Source organism: Leucopleurus acutus (genome assembly GCF_964270905.1).
Source record: "Leucopleurus acutus genome assembly, chromosome: 2".
In the NCBI taxonomy this organism is placed as follows: domain Eukaryota; kingdom Metazoa; phylum Chordata; class Mammalia; order Artiodactyla; family Delphinidae; genus Leucopleurus; species Leucopleurus acutus.
The window spans coordinates 112,887,541-112,910,029 of NC_139143.1; the positions used below are offsets into that span (position 1 = coordinate 112,887,541).

Here is a 22,489-nt window from a genome sequence, read left to right on the forward strand (position 1 = left end):
AATATATTTCTATATATAACCCCCCAAATTTAAATCTAGACGAATACTATTAATAACAGCTGGCATTTCTTAACTAGAAGGGAACTGTGTTGTGTGCATGTAATTTTGACTTTACGGATCGTCACAATCACTGTATCTAGTCAGTGTTAGTGCCCTCGTTCTGTGGGGGAGAAACCAAGGTTTAGTGCTCACAGCGCGTGAGCAGCAGAGTCCTGCCACTACTCATTTCCGGTCCATTTCAGAGGAAAAGACTTGTTGATGATTTTTTTCCTCTCATCGAAACAACTTTTTGGAATACCTTAGACATTCTGCCATTGCATACTTTCTTTGAGATTAGAGAAGAGGTTTGCATTTCTTCTGTCACACGTTTTTGCATTGTGGGTTCTGAGTTCATGTTAAAGGCCACTTTTTAAAATAGAGTATATGTAATTTGCCATTTTCCCAAGATTAAATATCTCATTTTTGGAAATACTGTAAAAATAATGAAGTGTGAATATTTGCAGACTACCAAATACTACTTCCTGCAAAGACTTCTTACCAAGCACCCTCCCTGGCCACGTCATGGGTGGCTTGAATTGACCCTGTAGCTGTAGTGAAATAGTGAAGAGAAAATAGACGGGCTCAGAAGACCTGGGCTCAAGGCTTGGTTTCACCCAGTGTTTGTTAGATATGATTTTGAACAAGTCAGCTATCCTGTGTGTTCAGTTTTTCCTCCATTTATAAAATGAAGTTGAAAATATTTATCTCATAAGACTAGTTCTCAGGGATTAAGCTTTAAGGCACAACAAAATGTCATTATCACAGTCATCTTCATTGTTTAGCATCTTGCAGTTAACCACATAGGGATCTTTCAAAATAGTGCCGTGGCCTAAAAGCCCCATGCAATGTCAGGGATTTCCCCTGGGTATTTCAGAATGGAAAGTGTGTTTATATCTTCATGCCTTTGAAAGGACTCTGGGGCTATTGGCCTATGGTTGAGGACCAACTTTATTTCTAAAGTGTTTAAGTTTATTTTGATCCTGTGTTTAGTCAAGGAATGAGGCAATAGAGGGGAGAGGCAGTTCACGCAGTGATGCATGTGTCACCAAATGGAGGATCCAGTCTGGTTTGAGGATTTTAGCTGAGTTCAGGATAGTTGAGATTTGAATTGGTAGTTGAGATGAGAATTGAATTCTGTTTACTCTTGGCCAAATACTACTTCCTGTTTCTAAAGAAAAGAACCTTAACAAGGTTTGGACATAGCCCATACAAATGTTTTGTAAGAGGGAAGTGTAAATGAGTCGGAAACGTTTCCAGATTAGATTTCCCTTAAAACACCCTTGGGCTTAAAGAGTGAAGGGAGAGTACTTGGCAAGGTCTGGTTTGGACTTCTGAGAAGCTGGGACACTTCACCAGGCCTGTGATCGCCACCAGATTGCACCCTCCCCGACATCCAGCCCCAGAGGCCAGCTCTGCCTGCTCACCATGAACCAGGACTTCAGGTCAATCTATAGCTTTACTGCGATGTTTTAGGCTCAGTCTGACTTGCTGCAGTTTAGAAGTTTGGTCTTCCGTGCCTAGTTTAAGTAGATTCTACCTCTGTCCTCTATTTTTTGAGTAATATTTTTTTTTTTTTTTTTTTTTTGCGGCACACGGGCCTCTCACTGTTGTGGCCTCTCCCATTGCGGAGCACAGGCTCCGGACACACAGGCTCAGCGGCCATGGCTCACGGGCCCAGCCGCTCCACGGCATGTGGGATCTTCCCGGACCGGGGCACGAACCCACGTCCCCTGCATCAGCAGGTGGACTCTCAACCACTGCACCACCAGGGAAGCCCCTGAGTAATTTTTTAAAAGAGGTTGCTTTACAGGTGATACACTATTAATGACATTAGGGGCTTTGCCTACTGGTGATTTGTTTATTTGGGAAAATCCACTTAGGTGCATGATGTACTTTTGTTTTTATTTCCCAGAGGACTTATGGGAGGTTGAAGAGACTTATATATCTTGTATTATAGACTCTTCCAGGCTGGGACTTGAACTAAATAATTCACTGTATCATCTATACCAAGTTTAAAGGAAAACGTATGTTTCTTCAATTAGTGTGTGTTACTTTTGTAATTAGAAGGAAGACTATATGGATATGTTATGAAATTAAAGCAATGTCTCTCATCAGAAGGGCCGCTTTGATATGTTACCCTTGTGCCTAGAGTGAAAGTGGCATGCTAACTTGTTTCTGAATTGATCTTTCTGTTCTGTTGTAGGTGTCCGTCACCAAGGCTGACCAAGAACTGGGATTTGCCATCCAGACTTGCTTTATCTCTCCATATTCGAACCCTGATAGGATGTCTGATTATACTATCATTGAGAACATTTGTCCTAAAGATGAATCTGTGAAATTCTACAATCCCAAGAGAGTGCACTTTCCTATCCCGCAAGCCGAGATAGATAAGAAACGATTCAGCTTTGTTTTTAAGCCCATCTTCAACACCTCCCTGCTCTTTCTACAGTGTGAGCTCACATTGTGTACCAAAAAGGAAAAGGACCCCCAGAAGTTACCTAAGGTTAGTGGTCCTTCATCCATTTGTACTGTTATGTTGACATTTTTAGGTGAGGCAGTGACCTACCAGAGAAGTTTAATCACAAGTTACAGCAGGTTGAGGTTTGCGTTAGGGAACTGCCCAGTTGAAGCCATAAAGTTCATGTTAGCAGGGAACTGAGTTTTATGGAGTCTTAGAGAATAAATCCTGACAGTATGATTTTTTTTTTTCCATGCGTGCTACTCAGTAGTATCTTACAAATGATAAATCAAGACTGTTTTCCACTGAAGGAGAGGTCTGGCTTTATCTTTGCTATTCAGATAGTATCCAGTGCCAAGAGTACAGAGAGCCGAAGGACAAGTTCAGTGTGAGGATTAATTTTTCCAGGTCCCGCTGAGATTTGTATTGCAGTTGTTTTTTGACCTTCTCTGTGTGAGTTATAAGGTTGACTTGTCTCATGAGGACTTCTAAGGGAAACTAACAAATATTTTAATTTTTCTTGGTTTCTCATCGGTTCGTCATGTTCGCCTCATGTCACTCCCCACATTGAACCAGTACATTCTATTGCCACAACAGAAATCAGAACCCTTTGACCTTGCTGGCGTGGCCAAGGTAGGGAGGATCAGCAAGGGTAATTACCTCATCATTTTGGCCTTGTGCACAAAGGGTATCTTCTGCTTAGTTTTGTTTCTGTGATCTGCCGTAATTATGTATCATTTCATATGTGCATTTATTTTTTAGATATCTCACACAGTGTAAGCTGACTTCTATTCCTTTTATAATCACGTATCAATTAATGTCTAAAAGTCTAATAATCGAGTCCTATCATTAATAATGTATCGTATGGATGGAATTTTCTCACCTGATACACAGGTTGTAAGAGATGGGTGTAGAGGGAGAAGGAAAAATTATTATTATTGGATGGATTACCATTGACATGAATCCTTTGCACTGTTATATTCCCCTGGGCATCCATTTCTCCATAAGACCATAGGAAATTTTATAATACATTTGAAAATATAGCAAATCTGATTTCATAGTCCTCCGGGAGGACGTATATATATATATAAGGTAATTTAGGCTGTGTTCTTTAGGTTGCCTTTGGAAACATTGGTGCCTTAGCTGTGTGGGCCTTCACTTTCCAGTGGCCATCAAGGTTGGGGTGTAGTGGACCATGGTAGAAAACCATGTGGAGCTTCGTGCATGGCTGGGACCCAGAGGATAACTTTTAGGGATTAGGATCTAGGAGGAGAGGCCTGGCAGTTACCAGGGGTCTATACTGATGGCTGTGTGGCTGTTACCTTTCAGTGAGCCTGGCCTGTGGCAGCCCAGCTTCATAGTGTGTTAATCTGTGAAAATTAGTCCTAATATTTCCTTCCAGAACATTCAAAGGAGAGTTCTAAGTCACAGGGGATGACATGGGCTGTGACCCTAAGCCTAAAGTTGCTATTTATATCCAAGGCAAGATAGAATGGAAAGGGCATGGAGGACCGAGAAGGAAGGCCTGCTGCTTACCAACAGGACGTTAGCAAGTCCCTGACCTCTCAGAACCTGCGTGTCCTCATCTGTATCATTGAAGTAATAGTACCGGCTTCCCTCCTGGGTAGAGGAGCAAATGAGACGGTAGATATGATGACAGAGGACCATTTATAGAGCTGTTACCACTGTCCCTCTGTTTGCTGTCTGTGGTTAATATTTCCACATTCCTGTGAGTGCTTTCTATGACAATAAACAGAGTCAAAGAATCTTCTAGGAAGAGTTCTCAAAGATCGGTGAGTCCAACCCTGCCCATTCCTGATGAAATTGAGGCCAGAGAGTTCAGTGTCTTGCCCAGGGTCTTGCAGTGAGTTTGTTGTAGAATCATAGACTCTTGCTTAACCAAAGAACTAGTAGGAAAGTAAGAAGACTTTTCCTAAAATGCAGATCTTTTCAGTAATGATTCCTCTCCACAGAAAATCCATTGTTTCCCTTTACAGGAGGGCTATTGTAAAGGCTTTTCTTGTTTGTTTGTTTGTTTGTTTCGGGGGGTGGGGAGAGGGGGAGAGTTGTCTTCTTACAACGTGTATCTGACTTTCATGTTGCCTAGAGCAGCAATGACAGTAAAGCTACAAGTCTTTGCTCTTTTGTGATTGGAAGAACTGGAAGCTAATTAACTTTTCTGGGTACCTTGCTGTATATAGACTTCTAAAATAATTGATACGTTTCTTCTTCCAACAAAAGGGAATGGATGCCATTGACATTAGCGTTTTACCCACTGATGGGCATAGATAAGGAACCAAAGTTATTTTAAAGAAAAAGGTAATGGAAACAGATACACTAGGCTTGGGCATTCTGGTTCTAAGTTTGGAGCCTTAAAATAGCTAGAAACAGCTGATCTCATGGCCTCCACACCTGGGCACAACTCCCCAGGACTTCATTTTGGAACATTAAAAGCAGATGACCCTGGAAAGCTTCATTTTGCATGAGCCTATACCAGAGTTAAAAAATCAAACGTACTCGACAACATGATTATCTTTTTGGACAACAAATGTAAAATCTGTCACCCTCATAATGCAATACATGAAGTTTCCCACAATCACAAATCACAAACATGAACCATTTATGTGAAGCCAGCTTGGTGAAGGGCCAACATTCGTCATGTAGTTTTTTTATTTTTCAGACTAAATAACACTAAAAGCTCCAGTTGTTTTGTGGGAAGCCGTCCAGCCATGTTTGCATCTTCAAGTGCAGCTGAGAATACACTGGGCCTGCTCTCACATCTCCCAGATTATTTGTGGCTCTTTGAAACCATCCCAATGTCCTGTTTTTCTGGGGTAAACAGCTGTGAGCTGTCTGATAAGGGGCCACAGGTCAGCTGTGCAGGCCCTTTTGAGTGACCTCCCGACTCTGCTTTGCTCTGCCTCTCTGCAGTGTGTGCTTCCTGATGAAGCCTGCACCTCGCTGGATGCATCGATGATCTGGGCCATGATGCAGAATAAGAAGACGTTCACCAAGCCCCTCGCTGTGATCCACCATGAAGTACAATTTAAAGGTGCGTTTCAAGGAGGCTCGGTCAGAGAAGCCTGAGGGCTGCTCATTAAGAAGCTTCAATACTGTAAATCAAAGTCCACTTGTATTCAAAAGATAAATTAATAGCCAATTAGTAACTTTAGAATAGAATTCTTTGCCCAAGGAGTATTTTATTTTGTTGGTTCTCCTGCTGGCATGCGGTTAGTGATACATTTGCAAATGATTTCCTTATTTATTTTCCCCTTTTTGGCCGTGCTGCACGGCATATGGGATCTTAGTTACCCAACCAGGGATCGAACCCGTGCCCCCTGCAGTGGAAGTGTGGTCTTAACCACTGTACTGCCAGGGAAGTCCCAATGATTTCCTCTTTAAATATTAGATCAAAGTCTAGGTTGCCTCCATCACATCACGATGTCACTCTCCCTTGCGTGCAATATGCTTCCTTGAGGAAGCATAGGAGAGGGTTAGAGTTCCTGCTGGAATTGCTTGGAGTCCATAGCCCATTTTTCCATGACCTAGTGGTAAAGGTTGTACTGGCTGCAAGCTATTAGAGTACTTTTTCAGGACTGCAGATGCCTTTGGGGAGGGCACTATCTATGTGAACACCATCCATCTTAGGTGTCACAGCCGAAAGAAGGCTGAGAACTGTTCAAGTGCATTTTTATAATTTAGTTTTTAGAATCTTATGCACAGCTCTTGGCTTTCCCTGCTAGCTGGCTGTGGCACTTTGGAGCTCTCCCCTTAGGTCCTGGGGTTTCATTTTCTTGATCTGGAAAAAGAGGGGCTTCGACCAGATGACCCCCAGAGGCCTTTTCAGCTGTAACACTCAGCTGTACTGTTTGAAGAAGCAAAACCATTTTTCATTCACTTCCCAGCCCTCCTAAAGTTGGTGTGAAATGTACATGTGAGATGTTTATTGGTTCCTCATCAATGTTTTTGTTGTTGTTGTCTGTTTTACGTTATTAGGTTATTAGTTGGTTTTCAATAGTTTGAAACAGATATAACAGCCTCAGTCTTTCTAAGTGGATTGCCCAAATAGTTCCTTGTTTTTTGGGTCCAAGGGAAAGAAATAAGAATAAATTAACTGTGTTGCAAAGTATATGTGACAATTGGGCGACAGCTGGCTCTGTTTTGTGCTATGAAAGTGGTTTAACAACAGCAACAGCTACCTCTACTCCATCTGTTACTCTTACCTATTTTGAGAGAGGTCATTCTGCTGGTGACTGAAGGCAGCAACTTGCTTTTTCCTGTGCCAGACAATAATTAGGCATCCGTATAACTTCCAGTAATTCATTCATCCATTCTTTTAATTCTGGTGGTATTTTTCTAAGTAATTCCTCTTTTATTTAAACTTTGTAATTATCCTGAAAGGTCAGTGTTTTCTTTACATAAAAGTTCAAGAGTAAAGTTTTACCAAATATCAAAGCAATGTCATGAGATTTGCTAATTGAGAGTAGATTTTAGTGGAGAAGCATGCAGTGAAGAAAGTTTATTGCTTCGGTTTGTTAAACAAATTGAGAAGGTTAGATTGTAGGCTGGCTTCCCAGAGCAGAGGCTGTATGCAAATGCTCCTTCTAACTTTACACTGAATGGGGTAGGTTTTCTGGCAGTTTTTAGCTTTATGAGTGACTCCTCTCACCTTTTATGTTTATTTTCCTTTGACTCTAGAAGCATTTCTCCTCAATGCAGGCCACTGGGGTCTGTGCTTTCCTTCTACCTCTCAGTGATTTGGAATAATCATTTATAAGGGGAGTGTGGCCATTTGCCTGATAACATTGGTCTCTTTGAAAAATAACAGGATCATGAATGTTCTTCCTGCCAGACAGTCTAATGTGTTACTGTAGTAAGATAACATACTATAGTATCTCTGGAAGTGGGCAGATGTCTTGTTGGGAATAACTTTGGGGGTAAAAATTTCCCAACCAATGGGATGGTTTACTGTCTTTTTACTATATGGGTGCTCTTTGGAGACTGGGCCAAAGTTCTAGCTCTCCCTGGCCATTTGGTCCATCTTATTTCTCAACACTTGGGTTTTCTGGGGCAGCAGATAGAAGTTTTCAGCTTCACAGCCAGCCACAGGGCTGCTCTGTGGCTACCACTGCCAGTAGCATGGACACATTTCAGGTGGTGTTTCTTCCTTCTGTGGACAGGGAGAATAGGCCATCTAGACTAAGTAAATAATTCTGGGTCCCTCCTCTGGGCCACTGTTTTTAATGGAACTTTCCTGAACCTTGCAGCACATCTTTGCTACCTTTGATATCTCAGTCCCTTGGGAACCAACATTGGATTAGAATTCTTTTGCTTCTTAAATTTTCAATAATAGATGATGATGGTAGTGGCAATGATGGAGATGGAGATGATGATAATGATGATCTAACATTTATTGAGCATTTACTTAGTACAAGGCTCTGTGCTAAATGCTTTATGTGGATAATAGTATATGATCCACATAGCCCCTCTGTGAGGCAAGTATAGTATAGAGCAAGGATGGCCAAGGCATATAAATAAATGGTGGGTCTGGGATTCAAATCAAGGAACTTTGATTCCAGAGCCTGTGCTCTTAAACCCTATGCCTTGTCCTAGGGGGAGGTTGATTCTAGTTTTTAATAAAAACTGCAAGCAACATAGGCATCTGTCTCTTCATACCCCCCTCTTCCTGGCCCCTTCCCCTGTTCATGCCGCATCACACTGGTATGCAAGTTAGCACCCAAGTACTCTAATAATTATGAAATGAAAAGAAGTTGAAGAATTTCCACTATTGATACTATGTGTAAAATGGATAACTAATGAGAACCTACTGTATAGCACAGAGAACTCTACTCAGTGCTCTGTGGTGACCTAAATGAGAAGGAAATCCAAAAAAGAGGGGATATATGTATACGTATAGCTGATTCACTTTGCTGTACAGTATAAACTAGCACAATATTGTAAAGCAACTATACTTCAATAAAAATTAAAAAAAAAAAAAGAAATGGGTTTAAAGGAAGAGGAGAAATGCAATAATTTGAGAAAATTTCTGTTTTCCAGCAATATATTTTATTACTTATTTTGTTTTCATTTTAAATTTTTTATTGATTTTTAATTATAAAATTAATACCTATTCATTCTAACAGTTGATGCAATATTAAATGTATAATAAAATAGGTAATAACTAGTCCTTAACCCACACCTGGTTAATGAAAGTTAACAATTTTTGTATCCTGTGTATATCTTTCCATCCCTTTCTCTATGCTCATATAACCGTATACAAATAAATAGAATCTTTTCATTTTCAAAAAAAAAAAAAAAAAAGAATTTAAGGAAAAAAGTCTGTTCCCCCAAAGGGTTAAGATGTTGGGAAACATGTAAACTGTTTAAGAGAGTATTAAAGTTTAGGACAAGTTCTGTGACTTTGAATTGTAACTCACAAAAAAGCCCAGGAAACGTGAATAGTTTATGCAGATTATGGTTTATGGCAAAACAATTAAAATAGTTGAGATGGTGCCTTCCTACCATATTTTCTGAAATATTTTGAAGTATAGGCAGGTTAGTGCTGTTTGCTTTGGATGCTGTGACCACTTTTTACAGCATCTGAGAACACTTGGGCTTACATAATAAAAATGATTACACCACGTCAGTGATGATTTTATTTTTTAATCGTGAAAGGGAAAAGTAATCATCTGCAATTTAGGGCATATATATAAAAAAAAAATTGGGGGGGGCACAAAAGAACATCCCCAAATTTGCCATGATTTATATATAATATATAATTCTTAGCAAGTTAATTGTTTAAAATACTGAATTTTCTCCATATTTCTACCACATAACTTTTTTTTAAAAAAACATCTTTGTTGGAGTATAATTGCTTTACAATGGTGTGTTAGTTTCTGCTTTATAACAAAGTGAATCAGTTATACATATACATATGTCCCCATATCTCTTCCCTCTTGTGTCTCCCTCCCTCCCACCCTCCCTATCCCACCCCTCTAGGTGGTCACAAAGCACCGAGCTGATCTCCCTGTGCTGTGCGGCTGCTTCCCACTAGCTATGTATTTTACACATAACTTTTTAAAGATTAAAATGTGCTCAGGACAGTACCTGGCATATCATGGGCACTCAGTAAATGTTAATTTCCTTTCCTTCCTCTTAACATCTCAGCCAAACTAGGGTTTTTGCGGGGGATTAGAGGGGAGTGGAAGGGAAAGTTGTGAACGTCAGTTGGAAATTAATCCAAGAGAGGCGTTACTTTTTGGAACACATTTGATTTTTCCAGAACAAAAATAGTCTAAAGCACCAGCCAGGTTTTGTCCTCAGGCTGAGGTAGAGATGAGGGGAAGCTGAGTAGAAAGATGGTATGAATGTTTAATTAACAGACCAAGACATTCAGTCTCTATCCAGTAAGGAAGAGATATCATAGGGTTTCTTTTTCATTCAATGTGCTTCACATTTTGAAAACTTTTTACTTTAGAAAAGTTCAAATCTAAACAGAAACAGAGGTAATAGTAGAATGAACTCCCATAAACCCTTCAATTGGTTTCAACAATTACCAATTCATAGCCAGTTTTGTTTTATCACTTCCTGTCCCTGGATTGTTTTGAAGGAAACCCAGACATTTCATTTTATTCACAAATAATCCAGTATGCACCTTTAAAAGTTGAGACCCATCAAAGATCTCAAGTAGAGAACCGATGGTCAGATCATTTAGGAAGGCTACTCTGAAAGCAGCATGGAAGTTGAGTTGCTAGGGTATGTATGCAATAATAAGATATATATGATATTTATGGTTATTTATAATGGAAATGTTTATTGAGGACCTACTACATGCTTGGCATATGGTAAACACATTTTCCTATCTTTGAATGAAGGCTTTATAATCTAATGCACTACTGATGTTTTGGGCTGGATAACTCTTTGCTGTGGGCGTTATCCTGTGAATTGTAGGATGTTGAGGAGCACCCCTGGCCTCTACCTACTAGATGTCCTTAGCAAACCCTTCCACCAGCAGTTGTGACAACCCAAAATGTGTCTAGACATTTCCAAATGTCCCCTGAGGAGCCAAGTAGGCAAAAATCACCCCCAGTTGAGAACCACTGATCTAGTAGAAGGATGCAGATAAGTGAATAGGCAATTGCAGTGCCTATTGATATTGAAAGAACCCAGAGAAGAGATTAATTAATTTGTTAAGAGTGCAATAAAGTTAGTAAAAAGTATATCTTCAGTGACCTGCACAAGCTTCTTTGTCTCCCCATCCTTCCTTCTGTGCCAAATACTAATAGATGTGGGTGCCTGATAGACACCTCATTTCCCTGTGGGCCTGCCTGGTCCTGCCATGTTTAGGAGAACTGAATTGAAAGCCTGAGGCCAGAAGCTGTGGTCAGTTACTCATGCATAAGCCCAGAAATATCCCTTTTATGAAAACCATGCCTAACAGTCTGAGGAGGGAAATTTTGGTTCTGGGGCAGACCAAAGTTTGCTCAGAGTATATGAAGAGATTTAATTCAGAATGTTGATTATAGTTTGTTCTGTGTGTAAAGAAATCTTTACTGTTAAAATTCTCTTTACAGTAATAGCTAGGATTCCTTTCTTGCAATCGTACCCTGAAGCCAAAAGTAAATATTGTTCTGTCCACTCTTTTCCTTTCAGCATGCCAAATCGATCATAGGGTTCCGGTGGAGATCAAACTATTTTAGTTATACTCAGGGGTTATTGGGAATTTTGGAACCCAAGTGTTAGAGGATAAAATCCTCTAACCTTGTATCTGCAGCTTGTGCTTATTATTGTTTATGCACAGAAAGCATGGAGGAACTTCGCCTCTGGGGAAATGAGCAACAACTGTTTCTGCTTAGCTCTATGAGGAGGCCCCTATTCGGGGTGGGGTAAGAGGATTAGGTCATAACGTAAATCCATTAAGAATTTTAAAACAATGTCATCTATCACACAGGCCTTACTATAAAACCTACATTCTCACATCTGATGTCTCCTTAGGGGAGAATGATGATTTGAAACCTCTTGGGGATTTTGAGTGACAGAGTTTAACCATGGGTGGTTGGTTGAATGGAACTCTTCCCAGAAGTGTGTATATTTCTCGCATGATGAACGCTATAGAGACCTTTAAATGCCTTTGGACTTAGTTCAGCGTATCAAACCACTACTTCTTGAAGAATTTTGTGGTTAGATACCCCTACTTCATAGGACTCTTGAGAGTTTAAAATGAGAAAATGTAAGTGAAGGTTTTTTGTCAATTGTAGAACACTATACAAATGTACAAATGTAAGGCATCACTGTTGTACTTTATTGCTGCCAATAAGGCTGGTGGAGCGAAACTCCCAGGAGACAGTCTCTTATGTGCATTGTGTAGTTGGTGTGTGTTCTGCACACTGAGATAGATTTTCTTTAAAACACACAATTATTTTAATTTTCTTAGTAATTCTATTTAAGTATAACGTTCACATATATCCTGATCTCAGGGCCACTATGCTGCACAACTCCAGGGGGCATCGTTCAGTTGTAGTGGCTTTGATTCATCCCATAGCATTCCTTCCCTTAGAGCTGGACCATGATACCCCATGCTGCAAGAATGTGATCAACCAGCTAAGATGGTTAATCCCGAGAATTTACAATCCTATCTAGCTTTTTTTATTTTTATAAACATCCACTCAAATGCTGCTTGTTTTGGTCAGTTTTTCACGTTGATTTTTTTGCTTCCCTATGGATTCCAACACAAGGTGTGTGTTCCTTTATTGAATGAAAATGGAGATGAAGAGAGGTCCTAAACACATCACTTTTAAACTCTCAAGAACAGGGGCAGAGTCTGTGTGAGGACTTAACACATTTTTTCTATAAAGGGCCAAATGGTGAATATTTTCAGGTGTGGCTTATGGAGTCCCTGCCTCGACTATTTAACTGCTGTTGCAGCGTGAAAGCAGCGGTGGACAATATATAAATGAATGAATCTTGTTATGTTCCAATAAAACTTTATTTATGGAAGAGATTTGACTTTCATATAATTTTCACATCATAAAATCTTATTTTCATTTTTTTCAATGACTTAAAAATATAAAATTCATCTTCAGTTCACTTAAACAAAACTAGAGTGGTTGGCTGTTATATGCTACCCCCTGGTCTATGATATTCTCACTGTTGAGAATAGCATGTCACTATGCACAAGTACTTTCTTAATCAGTGCTTCCCCAGCTAAGGACAGAGCAACACTCACCAGTCTGCTTACGGGGCAGAATCTGGAATCCTTGGTCAGCCCCTACCCTGATGCTTTCCAGCTCTGGCCTTGGGCTGGTCACATGATAACAGTCTCAGGCTTCTCATTGGTAAAATAGTGATAAGAATTCTTTTTCTGCCTCCCTTACGGGGTTGGTTGGAACCTCAAATGAGATTAGGCTTTCTAGCACTTTCTGAACACAAAGGCATTGTATAGAAATGTCAAAGCGTATAAGCATTTTCTTATAGTCTTACTCCAAATTTCCTTTATTGCCTTTATTCTCAAAAAGTACGTCAACATTCTAACCATCCTCCACCAAGCATTTCTGCTAAGGCCGTTCTATGCCAGGCTGAGCCCTGAGGATATACAGATGAATAAGATCTAGACTCTGGGGGTAAAAAAAATTGAGAGAATTCCGATGTGATGTGGCACATTTATAACAGAAGAGGGAGGGAACGAGCAGAGGTGGGAGAGACTTGTCCTGCTGGGGTGGGCATGGACTATGAGAGAATCAGAGAAGACCTCCCTGTGAAAATGCCAGCAAAGCAGGTCTGGGAGAGTGGGGGGTACTTGAGGGGATGGCTTGCAACTTGTGATGACATGGAGCCACATGGAGAATTGGGGGAACTTCACTACAAGGAGCCCAGCACGGGTGAGGAGCTCATGAGGAAAGGAGGCTGGAGAGAGGTGGATAGAGGGAGGCAGACCTCTCTGTGCCGTGCTAGAGAGTTTGGATTTTTTTTCCCATAAACGAAGGGAAGTCATTGAGTGTTTTAATCAGGGCAATAGCATAATCAGCTCTGAGCTCTGGAAAAGTCACTCCGGGGGCACATATGGGGGGAGAAACATTTGGGGTGGGAGCAGTAGTGGTGACAAGGAGACCAGTTAGAAAAGCTCTGTAATAATGCAGATGCGTGATGAGGAGCTGAACTATAGGATGATCGATAGTATTAGGATGGAAGAATGAAGATGCCTTTACAACACTTGTGTACATTAAGAGACTTTTTTGAAAGTCGAATAATATTGAATACACTGGGCTTCCCTGGTGGCACAGTGTTTGAGAGTCCGCCTGCTGATGCAAGGGACACGGATTCGTGCCCCGGTCCGGAAAGATCCCACATGCCACGGAGTGGCTGGGCCCGTGAGCCATGGCTGCTGAGCCTGCACGTCCGGAGCCTGTACTCCGCAACGGGAGAGGCCACAGCAGTGAGAGGCCCGCGTACGGCCAAAAAGAACCACCAAAAAACAAATATTGAATACACTGGAGAAACACAGGATTTAAAGATATTGGATCCTTTTTTAAATAAACAGAAAGGTATACACACACACACACACACACACACACACACACACACGAATTATCAGACTCAGATTCCTTAAAGGTGTTTGCCTTCAATTTTTCTTCAAATTGGAGAAACTGTACAATTGATCATTAACACAGTACAGTGTTTAAAATTTCTGAGTAATCCATGTTATAGTCTTGATATCTAAAGAGGATAATTGACAGAGCTTTTACAGAGGAAGTATTTATTAACAAATAGAAAAATGTCAGCCTCTGCTGAGATTTCGATGACCTTTCGCTTAGAACTTGGTTTCTCTGTAGAACGCATTGTGATTTATGTTTTTGTTTCAGAAACAGGTCCAAGCATTAAGAAACCGATTCCAGTTTCTCCACGTAAGTCTTTATGCAACTGTTGCGAAATAAAGCCTCCTGGGCTTTTATAAGAATGAGTTGGTTATGGAACATTTGCCAAACTTTGAGTTTTGATAAGAAGACTTCTGCTCTCATTCTCCCTCACCCCATTTTTCTCGAACTTTCTTTTTTCCCTTCCCCTGTCATTCCTTCATTCTCCTTTCTTTTTTCCTCTCTACCTTTGCCATTTTAAAATATGAATTTGTTAACCCATTGGTGTGTATCACCTTAATGCGAATGTAGTAACTTTCTTAGTTTTAGAGAAGTTCATCGTCTGCATACTTATATCGATTGTGATCTGAAAGCATTAACATACAGCTATGGGAGGGGTTTGCTTTATGTATCATCAGCAGTATCTACCTGCTCAGAGAAGTAGTGATAAAGGAACTAGCTGCTATACCATTAAGACAATCACTAGTCCAAGGGGTGTTGAGAAGGCTTGTAAGACAAAAAGGGAGAGAGACCAACTGCTGCAAAATGATGCGTTGGAAATTATCTGGGCCAATTTCATTGCTTTATACAGAAGAAAACTCTGACCCAGAAGTATTTAAGTGACTTCCCCATGGTTATAATTGTCACTGAGGCAGGACAAGAGCCTGGGCTTTCTGGGTGTGCACCCAGAGCTCTTCTAGATAATGTTGCCTTGTGAGGAAAGTCTATACTTTTTTCCTCTTTAAGACTTTCCAGGTTAGTCTCCATGGCTGACCCCATCACATACATGTAAAAATCAGTCTGGAGAGTTCCTTTATGCTAAGTACTTTATAAACCATTCTATTAAGTGTATTATTTTAACAATATCATGAAATAGTATCATGAACCCAGAAAGAGATGCATATGGACACATTCTCTGGTACTCACCTAGTCTGATTCTCATAAATGACACCTTCATCTTTAGAATTTTAGAATATTTTCATTAAAAACTTTTACTCATGCCCCACTTTTGCATCTGTGGGCATGAAAAGACAAGTCATCTTTTTTTTTTGCGGTACGTGGGCCTCTCACTGTTGTGGCCTCTCCTGTTGAGGAGCACAGGCTCCGGACGCGCAGGCTCGGCGGCCATGGCTCACGGGCCCAGCCGCTCCGCGGCATGTGGGATCTTCCCGGACCCGGGCACGAACCCGTGTCCCCTGCATCGGCAGGCGGACTCTCAACCACTGCGCCACCAGGGAAGCCCAAGCCAAGTCATCTTTTAATATCTGTCCTACAGACTAAATTAGGTTGATGGCGGCTTGGTTCGTCTTAACCTCCATAGCGTTCTTCCCACTTCTTACTCCTCCTAGGGGATCCCCAGCCCCTTTGCAAACTCCTTTTGTTTACCCCCTGCCTTCAGCAGGTGAGGTAGTGCTGTCCCATTTTTTAGAAGTTAAATGAACACCATAGGGCACATGGCTAGAAGAGTAGGGACCAGGACTTGGGAATTTGGATCCTTCAGAATCTTCTCTACCACATTATACTTTTCCTGAGCCCTTTCAAGTGCTGGGGCTGCTCAAGGGTCACCTTTGTCTACACCTGTATCTTCTACCCTGAAGTTATTGAATTTACATAGAGATCAGCTGGAGTCACTTCTGACTGGAGAGGAGCATAGAAACAGTATTGAAATAATGGGGAGATCCTGTACCTTCAATTTATAGTAAAAAAAAAAAAAGAGAGACTAGAAATTTTATTCCACCAAAAACCTCTCTCCCTTGGAAACTGATTTTTACTTTTTATAAGTGATTCAAAGGAGGTAGTTCTCTTAAATGAAAGGAAGTGTTCTATTTCTGTGGCCTAGAGTTAATTTCAAATATAAAAATCTTTGCCAAATTGAGGCACAATTGGTTCTATTTATATGTTTTGCTGACCATAAAATTGACATCACTCCCCACTGAGGAGTATTTCCGTTCACCTTATAGAAAGATCATGGTTGGAAAAGTGTTAAAAAGTAAGTTGTGTTCAATGACACAGTAGGTAATTGTTGAGATGGAGGGTTTAATGTGAGGAGGTCAGTGAGATTTTATAATCCATAGGAATAGTTTATCCTTATTGTATGTTTTCTCCTTCTCACCACCTTTCTTCCTGTTATCTTTCATACTTTTAAATGTTCATGAAGGTATGTTTGTAAAGTGTTTGGAGTGTGTTTTTTATGTAGTGTCTTGTTGTTTTCTGTGTAGTGTCTCAGTGTTCAGTGAATAAGAAGCCATGAGTCAGATTTTGATAGAAGTTCACCTTATTTTCCCAAGCATCTTAACCTTTGACTTTTCAAGCCACTTTACCATTCAAATAGTAGGTCCTTAGATTGAGACAATGAACCATAGACCTAAGGTTTTACAGAGTTGACAAATCTGATTGTTTTTAGTAAGTTTGTTGCTCAAAATAAATTGCAAACTGGGGTTATCTTGGAAATCTGAAAATTTCATTTTTCTCTTGAGAAAATATTTGCAAGTTACACATACAGTGTATTTTGTTGGAATCTGCTTTTTATCCTCAGATTTTATTAGCTGGTGCTCAGCCTTTCTGACAATACTTGTGAAACAATATAAAATTGCAGCATGTGATGCAGAGTCACTCAACGTATGCATTGGTTTCTCTTCATTATAGCGATATTCCATGGTCTGGACACCCTAACCGTGATGGGCATTGCGTTCGCAGCATTTGTGATTGGAGCACTGCTGACAGGGGCCTTATGGTACATCTATTCTCACACAGGTTAGTGTGACTGTTGCATATCAGTTGGTGCACATTCCATGTGCCGGGCACACTATAGACACTCAGTGTTTCATTGCATGGATGAATGGATGAAATAATGAATGAAAGAGAGAGAAAGTTCATTCCCACCATTTTCACATTTACATATTGGCATGAATTGGGTTTTGCAAAAATATAATTTGCTTTAAGCAAATCTCTAAATTCCTTTTAGAAAAGGAATGTTTAAACTATTTATGTTAATTACATTTGAGATGTTGCTGAAGTCTAGCTGCTAATAAAGCTATTTTGTGGTTAGCGTTTAATTAAAGAAAGATAATGCAGACAAACTGGAAACATAAAACATTCCCCCAAAGCTAAAAACTTCAGAATAAACATATAAATGGGCAGGAAGTAAAAAAGGAAGCCAAGGTGCTGAGCACTGTCCACCAGAGGCCCTAATCAATGGCATAAACCAGAATTTCTCAACCTTTTTTAAATCCATACCATGTCTTTTTTGATAAACATAGAATTCTCATGTCTTGCTTGAAAATTATTTAAATTTTCAAAATATATTTTCATGAATTGTAAACAGATAAAAATGGTTGAAACAAAGCAGTTTGTTTTCAAGTTATGCTCTTCCACCCCTAAAAATTCTCATGTGCCTTTCTTCCTGCCCCTTACCCCCAGTCCCAAGGTTGAAACATTCTGGCCTGAACAGAGAACCTGTTCTGACTCCAAGACAGAATGCAGGCCAGGCTCAGAGAGTCTGTCGGGCAAGGGGAAGGAACAAATGGACTGCCCTTCTATTGCTTCTTTCTTAGATTCCTTGCAAATATGGAAAGGAAAGACGTGCATTTTGAGGCGTGTCTAGGAAGCTAGTTGGTATTGTCTGTTCTTGGATGCTTGTTTACGCTGTGAAGCTAGGTAAGCTGCTGGATTGATCATTCAGGTGAGACAGGCACAGACTTTCTGTTTAGAATTTCATTAATTCTCCATTGAACCAATACATGCCACGATCTTTGGCCTTACCTTGGGCCATCCAACTAGCCAGGCTGAAACGATGACTGCTTTATAGGGAAGAGAAGCACAGAAGGGCGTTTTGAGAAATCACATCTTAATCTTCATCAGAATCTTCCCTTCAAATACTGCATTCTCGGACTGACTGACTTTAAATTATGGCAGAAGGAGAAGAATGAACCCTATGTGCCTAGCATGGGAAAGTCACACAGTCCAAAACAAAAGTTTAGGAGTTTAACAGTAGGCTTTGAGTCCACAGATTCCTCGTCAGCATCCTTTGAGTGAAGCCAGTTAGCCTTAGACAGGTTTGAACTGTGAGGGTTCACTTATACGCGGATAGTTTTCAATAGTAAATACTACAGCACTACGCGGTCTGCGGTTGGTTGAATCCACGGATGCAGAGGACCTGCGGATGCGGAGGGCTGACTATAAGTTACATGCAGATTAACCTCTGCGTTGTTCAGGGTCAAGTGTATATTTCACGTGAGAGAAAGGAAGTAAGTCTCTTAAGTTTAAGGCTCTGAGGATACATGAACATCTGTGAATCAGTTTAGGAATGTTCTTCTTCATGAACAGCGTATACAAGCACTGGAAGGCACAGCATTTAGCAGAGGAGCATCTTAGAGTTAATAATTTTGTCACAGGAGTACTGACACATTCACATCTCAGACTCACAGTTCTTTGCAACTTTCCCCAATCCTGCATGGCTGTAAGGTTTAGGGCTGTTGGGCAGCTTATGCTGTATATATTAGGAATGAACTTGAAAGTACGCCTAGAAGACTCTGTAGCCCTGAGAATTTCTACGGGGTAGTCACCCACAGACGCTTACCACGTACCTGCTGAGCCATGACTGGCCTTGGTCATAGATTTGTAAGTAGATTAAAAAACAAAAACAAAACACAAAGGCCTTCCTGTGATGATTTCCAGCAAAATAAATTATGCTGATTTGGAAGCTGAAAGGTTTATAGACACTGTCATTTGGGCTCTAAACCTGTTAGCATCACATGTGATACAGCTTCAAATGACTTTTAAAAAATAATTAATTAATTTAGGCTGTGCCAGGTCTTCGTTGCAGCATGCGGGATCTTTTTAGTTGCGGCATGTGGACTCCCAGCTGTGCCACGCATGCGGGATCCAGCTCCCTGACTAGGGATCGAACCCGGATCCCCTGCATTGGGAGTGTGGAGTCTTACCCACTGGACCACCAGGGGAGTCCCCAAATGACTTTTTATTAAAAGCTATAGCCTATGGTTCATATTAAAGATTGCTCATAAGGAATACCAGTGTGATGCAAGGAAGAAAAAGGCTCACTTTAGGACCAAATGGTAGTTTCCTATCCAGAACCCCCTCAGTTTCTTACCTGGGTCAGCTAGCAGCAAATTTAGATAAAAAGAGGTCATAATGCAGTGGCCAATGGGAAGAGGTGTCTATACAAACACTGACTCAGTCCATTCAGTTTCCACAATAATCTAAGCTGTGGAACTCAGACCTTATATGGTATATTTGGGGGGTTCAGGCAGCATCTGCCTCTATGGCTAAAATGATCCTTAATTTAGACAACTTCCTGTTCTGTCCATTCCATCTGCAGCACAGAGTGCAGAACCAAGTCACAGGTTTCAATTGTGGAGATCTACTTACACACCTGGAATGTGTGGTAGTCCAAAAAAGCTGGGTCCCTGCTTTATCATATGACAACTTTGGGCACAGTAAGGGATACTTCCTTAGGGCTATATTCACTCTGTTTGGAAAACTCCATTTCTAATATTTACATTCTCCACTAAGATGGTGCAGAGAGGAGGGGCAGTCAGGGTGGAAATGGTGCTGGAATGGAACCATAGAATCTTCATACTCCTGGGAGCCTAGCTAGGTCATGGTCCCTAACCTGACTCATGAAGATCCCAAAAGTCATGTGCAATATTATATCTATTAATTTTTTGAGGAGAGGAGCAAAAGCTTTTACTTTAAATTTTTAATAAAACTTTTAAGCTTTATCACAACATGCACATAGTTTAAAGGCTGAAATAGTTCTGTAAGTTCTGTAAATAGTTCTTGTTATGAAAAACATGAGTCCCCTACTGCCCCACTCCCTTTTCTGTCTCCTCAGAGCACCATTTTTGACTCTTAGCTGATTCTCTTGGACATCAATCCATATCTCTAAATAACATGAATATGTTGCCACTTCTTGACAAAAATTTTAGGTCTTTTCTGTCGACCTCTTACTATGGAAAATGAAAATTTAGTTCTCTTTCAGCCCTGTGTCCCAATTGTATATTCATGCCTTTTTTGTCCCCCTTGTCCCCACCATCCTACAAATAGAATTATACTGACATTTTGGTGAGGTCAGAATTAATGTTTGCGTTATTATGACAGCCTAAATACTAACCACACATTAGCCATGTAGTATAATAGTGTTGCTTCTCCTGCATGACTTCTAATTTTCCCTAGAATTAATAATTGTCTCTCTCTCCACCCCCACATTACCTTGGTTTTGTATATAATTATCACTAATTCATCAGTTGACTCTGCCAGTTGTCTCAATCTCCTCTTACACTTACACATTCAGACATCAGATATTCTACTGATTCATTTTCCTCAGTACTTTTGAGCTGTGGATGTCCTGTGTCATGGATCTTGTCTTCCCCGTTCTTGGTTTAAAGGGAACATAAGAGGTAAATGTTTTTTGCACCATGCATGTCTGCAGATATCCTCATTTTATACAAACACTTGGTAGATAGTTTGGCAAGGTATAGAATTTTAGGTTACAACTTTCTTCAGAATTTTGAAAGCACTCCTCATTGAGTTTTACCTCTGAAGATTGCTTTGGGGAAATGCAAAGCCATTCAGATTCCTGAGCTGTTTTTTCTCTCTGGAAGAAATTTTACAATAATCGTGCTTGATTTAGGTATATTTTCATTCATTATGCTGGGCATTAATTGAGCCCTTTCAGTCTAGAAACTATGTCCTTCATTGTTGAGATTTTTTAGAATTATTTATTTTTTCTTGCCCCTGTTTTTTTTGTTCTCTCATTCTAGAAATAATTTTATTTGAAAGTTGAACTTCTTGAATCATGCTCTAATTTTCCTTTTCTGTTTTCCATCTTTTTCCTTTCTTTATTTTCTAGGAGATTTCTTCATCTTTATCTTTCGGTTTCTTATTGCTTTTTTAATACTGCCTGCACATTTGTTAATTCCAAGAAGTATTTCCTATGAATTAAAAAAATATATCCTACTCTTATCTTATGGGTGCAATGTCTTATCTCTCTGAGAATATTAATATAGAGTTATTTAAGAATAGGGAATTTCTGAGCTTGTGGATAGAACATATTGATTTTGAACTTCCCTTAGGGTGATCTGGCTAAGCCTTTTACTGAGGAACTCCTGGTATCTCATCTTTGGATCTTTCCTCTTGAGCTTATCAGGTTTTCAATGAAACAGGTTTTCCTGTTTCCTTCCTGGAGGTTGTAGTTCTGGCTGTCAGCATTCTGGGGGTCACAACATTCAACATGTAGACATTAATTTAATTCTCCTGTGTAATTGTGGTTCTCTACCCTCAATGTTGCTGGTGTTGGTCATTCCCGGAACCCTAGTTTCATCCCCTTTAGAGAGTAAACTTGTTGTCTTCCTCCCAGATGAGGAAGGGCAGGGTCCCAGCACCATGGAGTAAAGAAGGGGATTTAGAGAAATGTTATTGCTTCTCAAACAGAAGTTTAGCCAACCCAACTTCTTACAGCCCCATGTTCACCCTCTTGTCTAGGGGTACCTGATGCCACCATTTCCTGAGTTTTTGAGGAGTTCTGTGTTCCTACTTGGCTGTTTCTCAGCTCTTCCTACTGGTGGCTTAGGTTCCACCTAAGTCTTGACTTGAATCTGCTAAGTCAGTTACTACTCACCCATTTCCTCATTAGCTTCCAGTATTTTATTGCTATTGTCTCCACTCCTGTTTTCTTGCTTCTTCTTGTAGGTTTTCTTTCTTCTTATAGGTTTATGCCTTTTAAAAATCTGTAAATTGTCATTTTGGTAAGGTTTTTCCTCTAAGCCTATGACTTGCAGTTTTGTACCAATTAATATCTTGATTCTTCATATTTGAATTTCATAAGCTCCCTCCTGTGAGAAGAGTAAACTAGACTACCTTTAGTTTAGGGAAGTTTTCAATCCCTTTTCATCAGTTTCAAAAATTACCACTCCCCATTCTCCAAAAAAAAGAGACCTACCTTTTGCGGGCAAAACTGTAGGAGGGGGTGGTTTAGATGTTGTTATAATTTATCTTTACTTTAACTTGCCTTTGTGGTCCCTGAACCGGATGCACTCAAAGTTTGATGATAAGAAGAAGAGGAAGAAGAGAAAGAAGAGGGGAAAAGTGGGAGGGAGGCCACCTTCTATGTGTATCTGTACCA

General features: G+C 40.2%; 1 protein-coding gene across 8 annotated transcripts in view; it reads left to right on the plus strand.

Moving 5' to 3' along the window:
- TGFBR3 (transforming growth factor beta receptor 3) overlaps positions 1 to 22,489 on the plus strand; it is a 204,820-nt gene that overhangs the window by 173,999 nt on the left and 8,332 nt on the right. For 3 of the 8 annotated variants that reach the window (XM_082833124.1, XM_082833126.1, XM_082833125.1), the window contains exons 13-17: positions 2,243 to 2,542; positions 3,095 to 3,130; positions 5,429 to 5,549; positions 14,356 to 14,397; positions 16,993 to 17,100. In XM_082833124.1, the coding sequence (XP_082689250.1) occupies positions 2,243 to 2,542; positions 3,095 to 3,130; positions 5,429 to 5,549; positions 14,356 to 14,397; positions 16,993 to 17,100 (607 nt within the window). The remainder of the gene's footprint in view (positions 1 to 2,242; positions 2,543 to 3,094; positions 3,131 to 5,428; positions 5,550 to 14,355; positions 14,398 to 16,992; positions 17,101 to 22,489) is intronic. The other 5 variants (XM_082833128.1, XM_082833129.1, XM_082833130.1 and 2 more) reach the window with 3 other exon arrangements.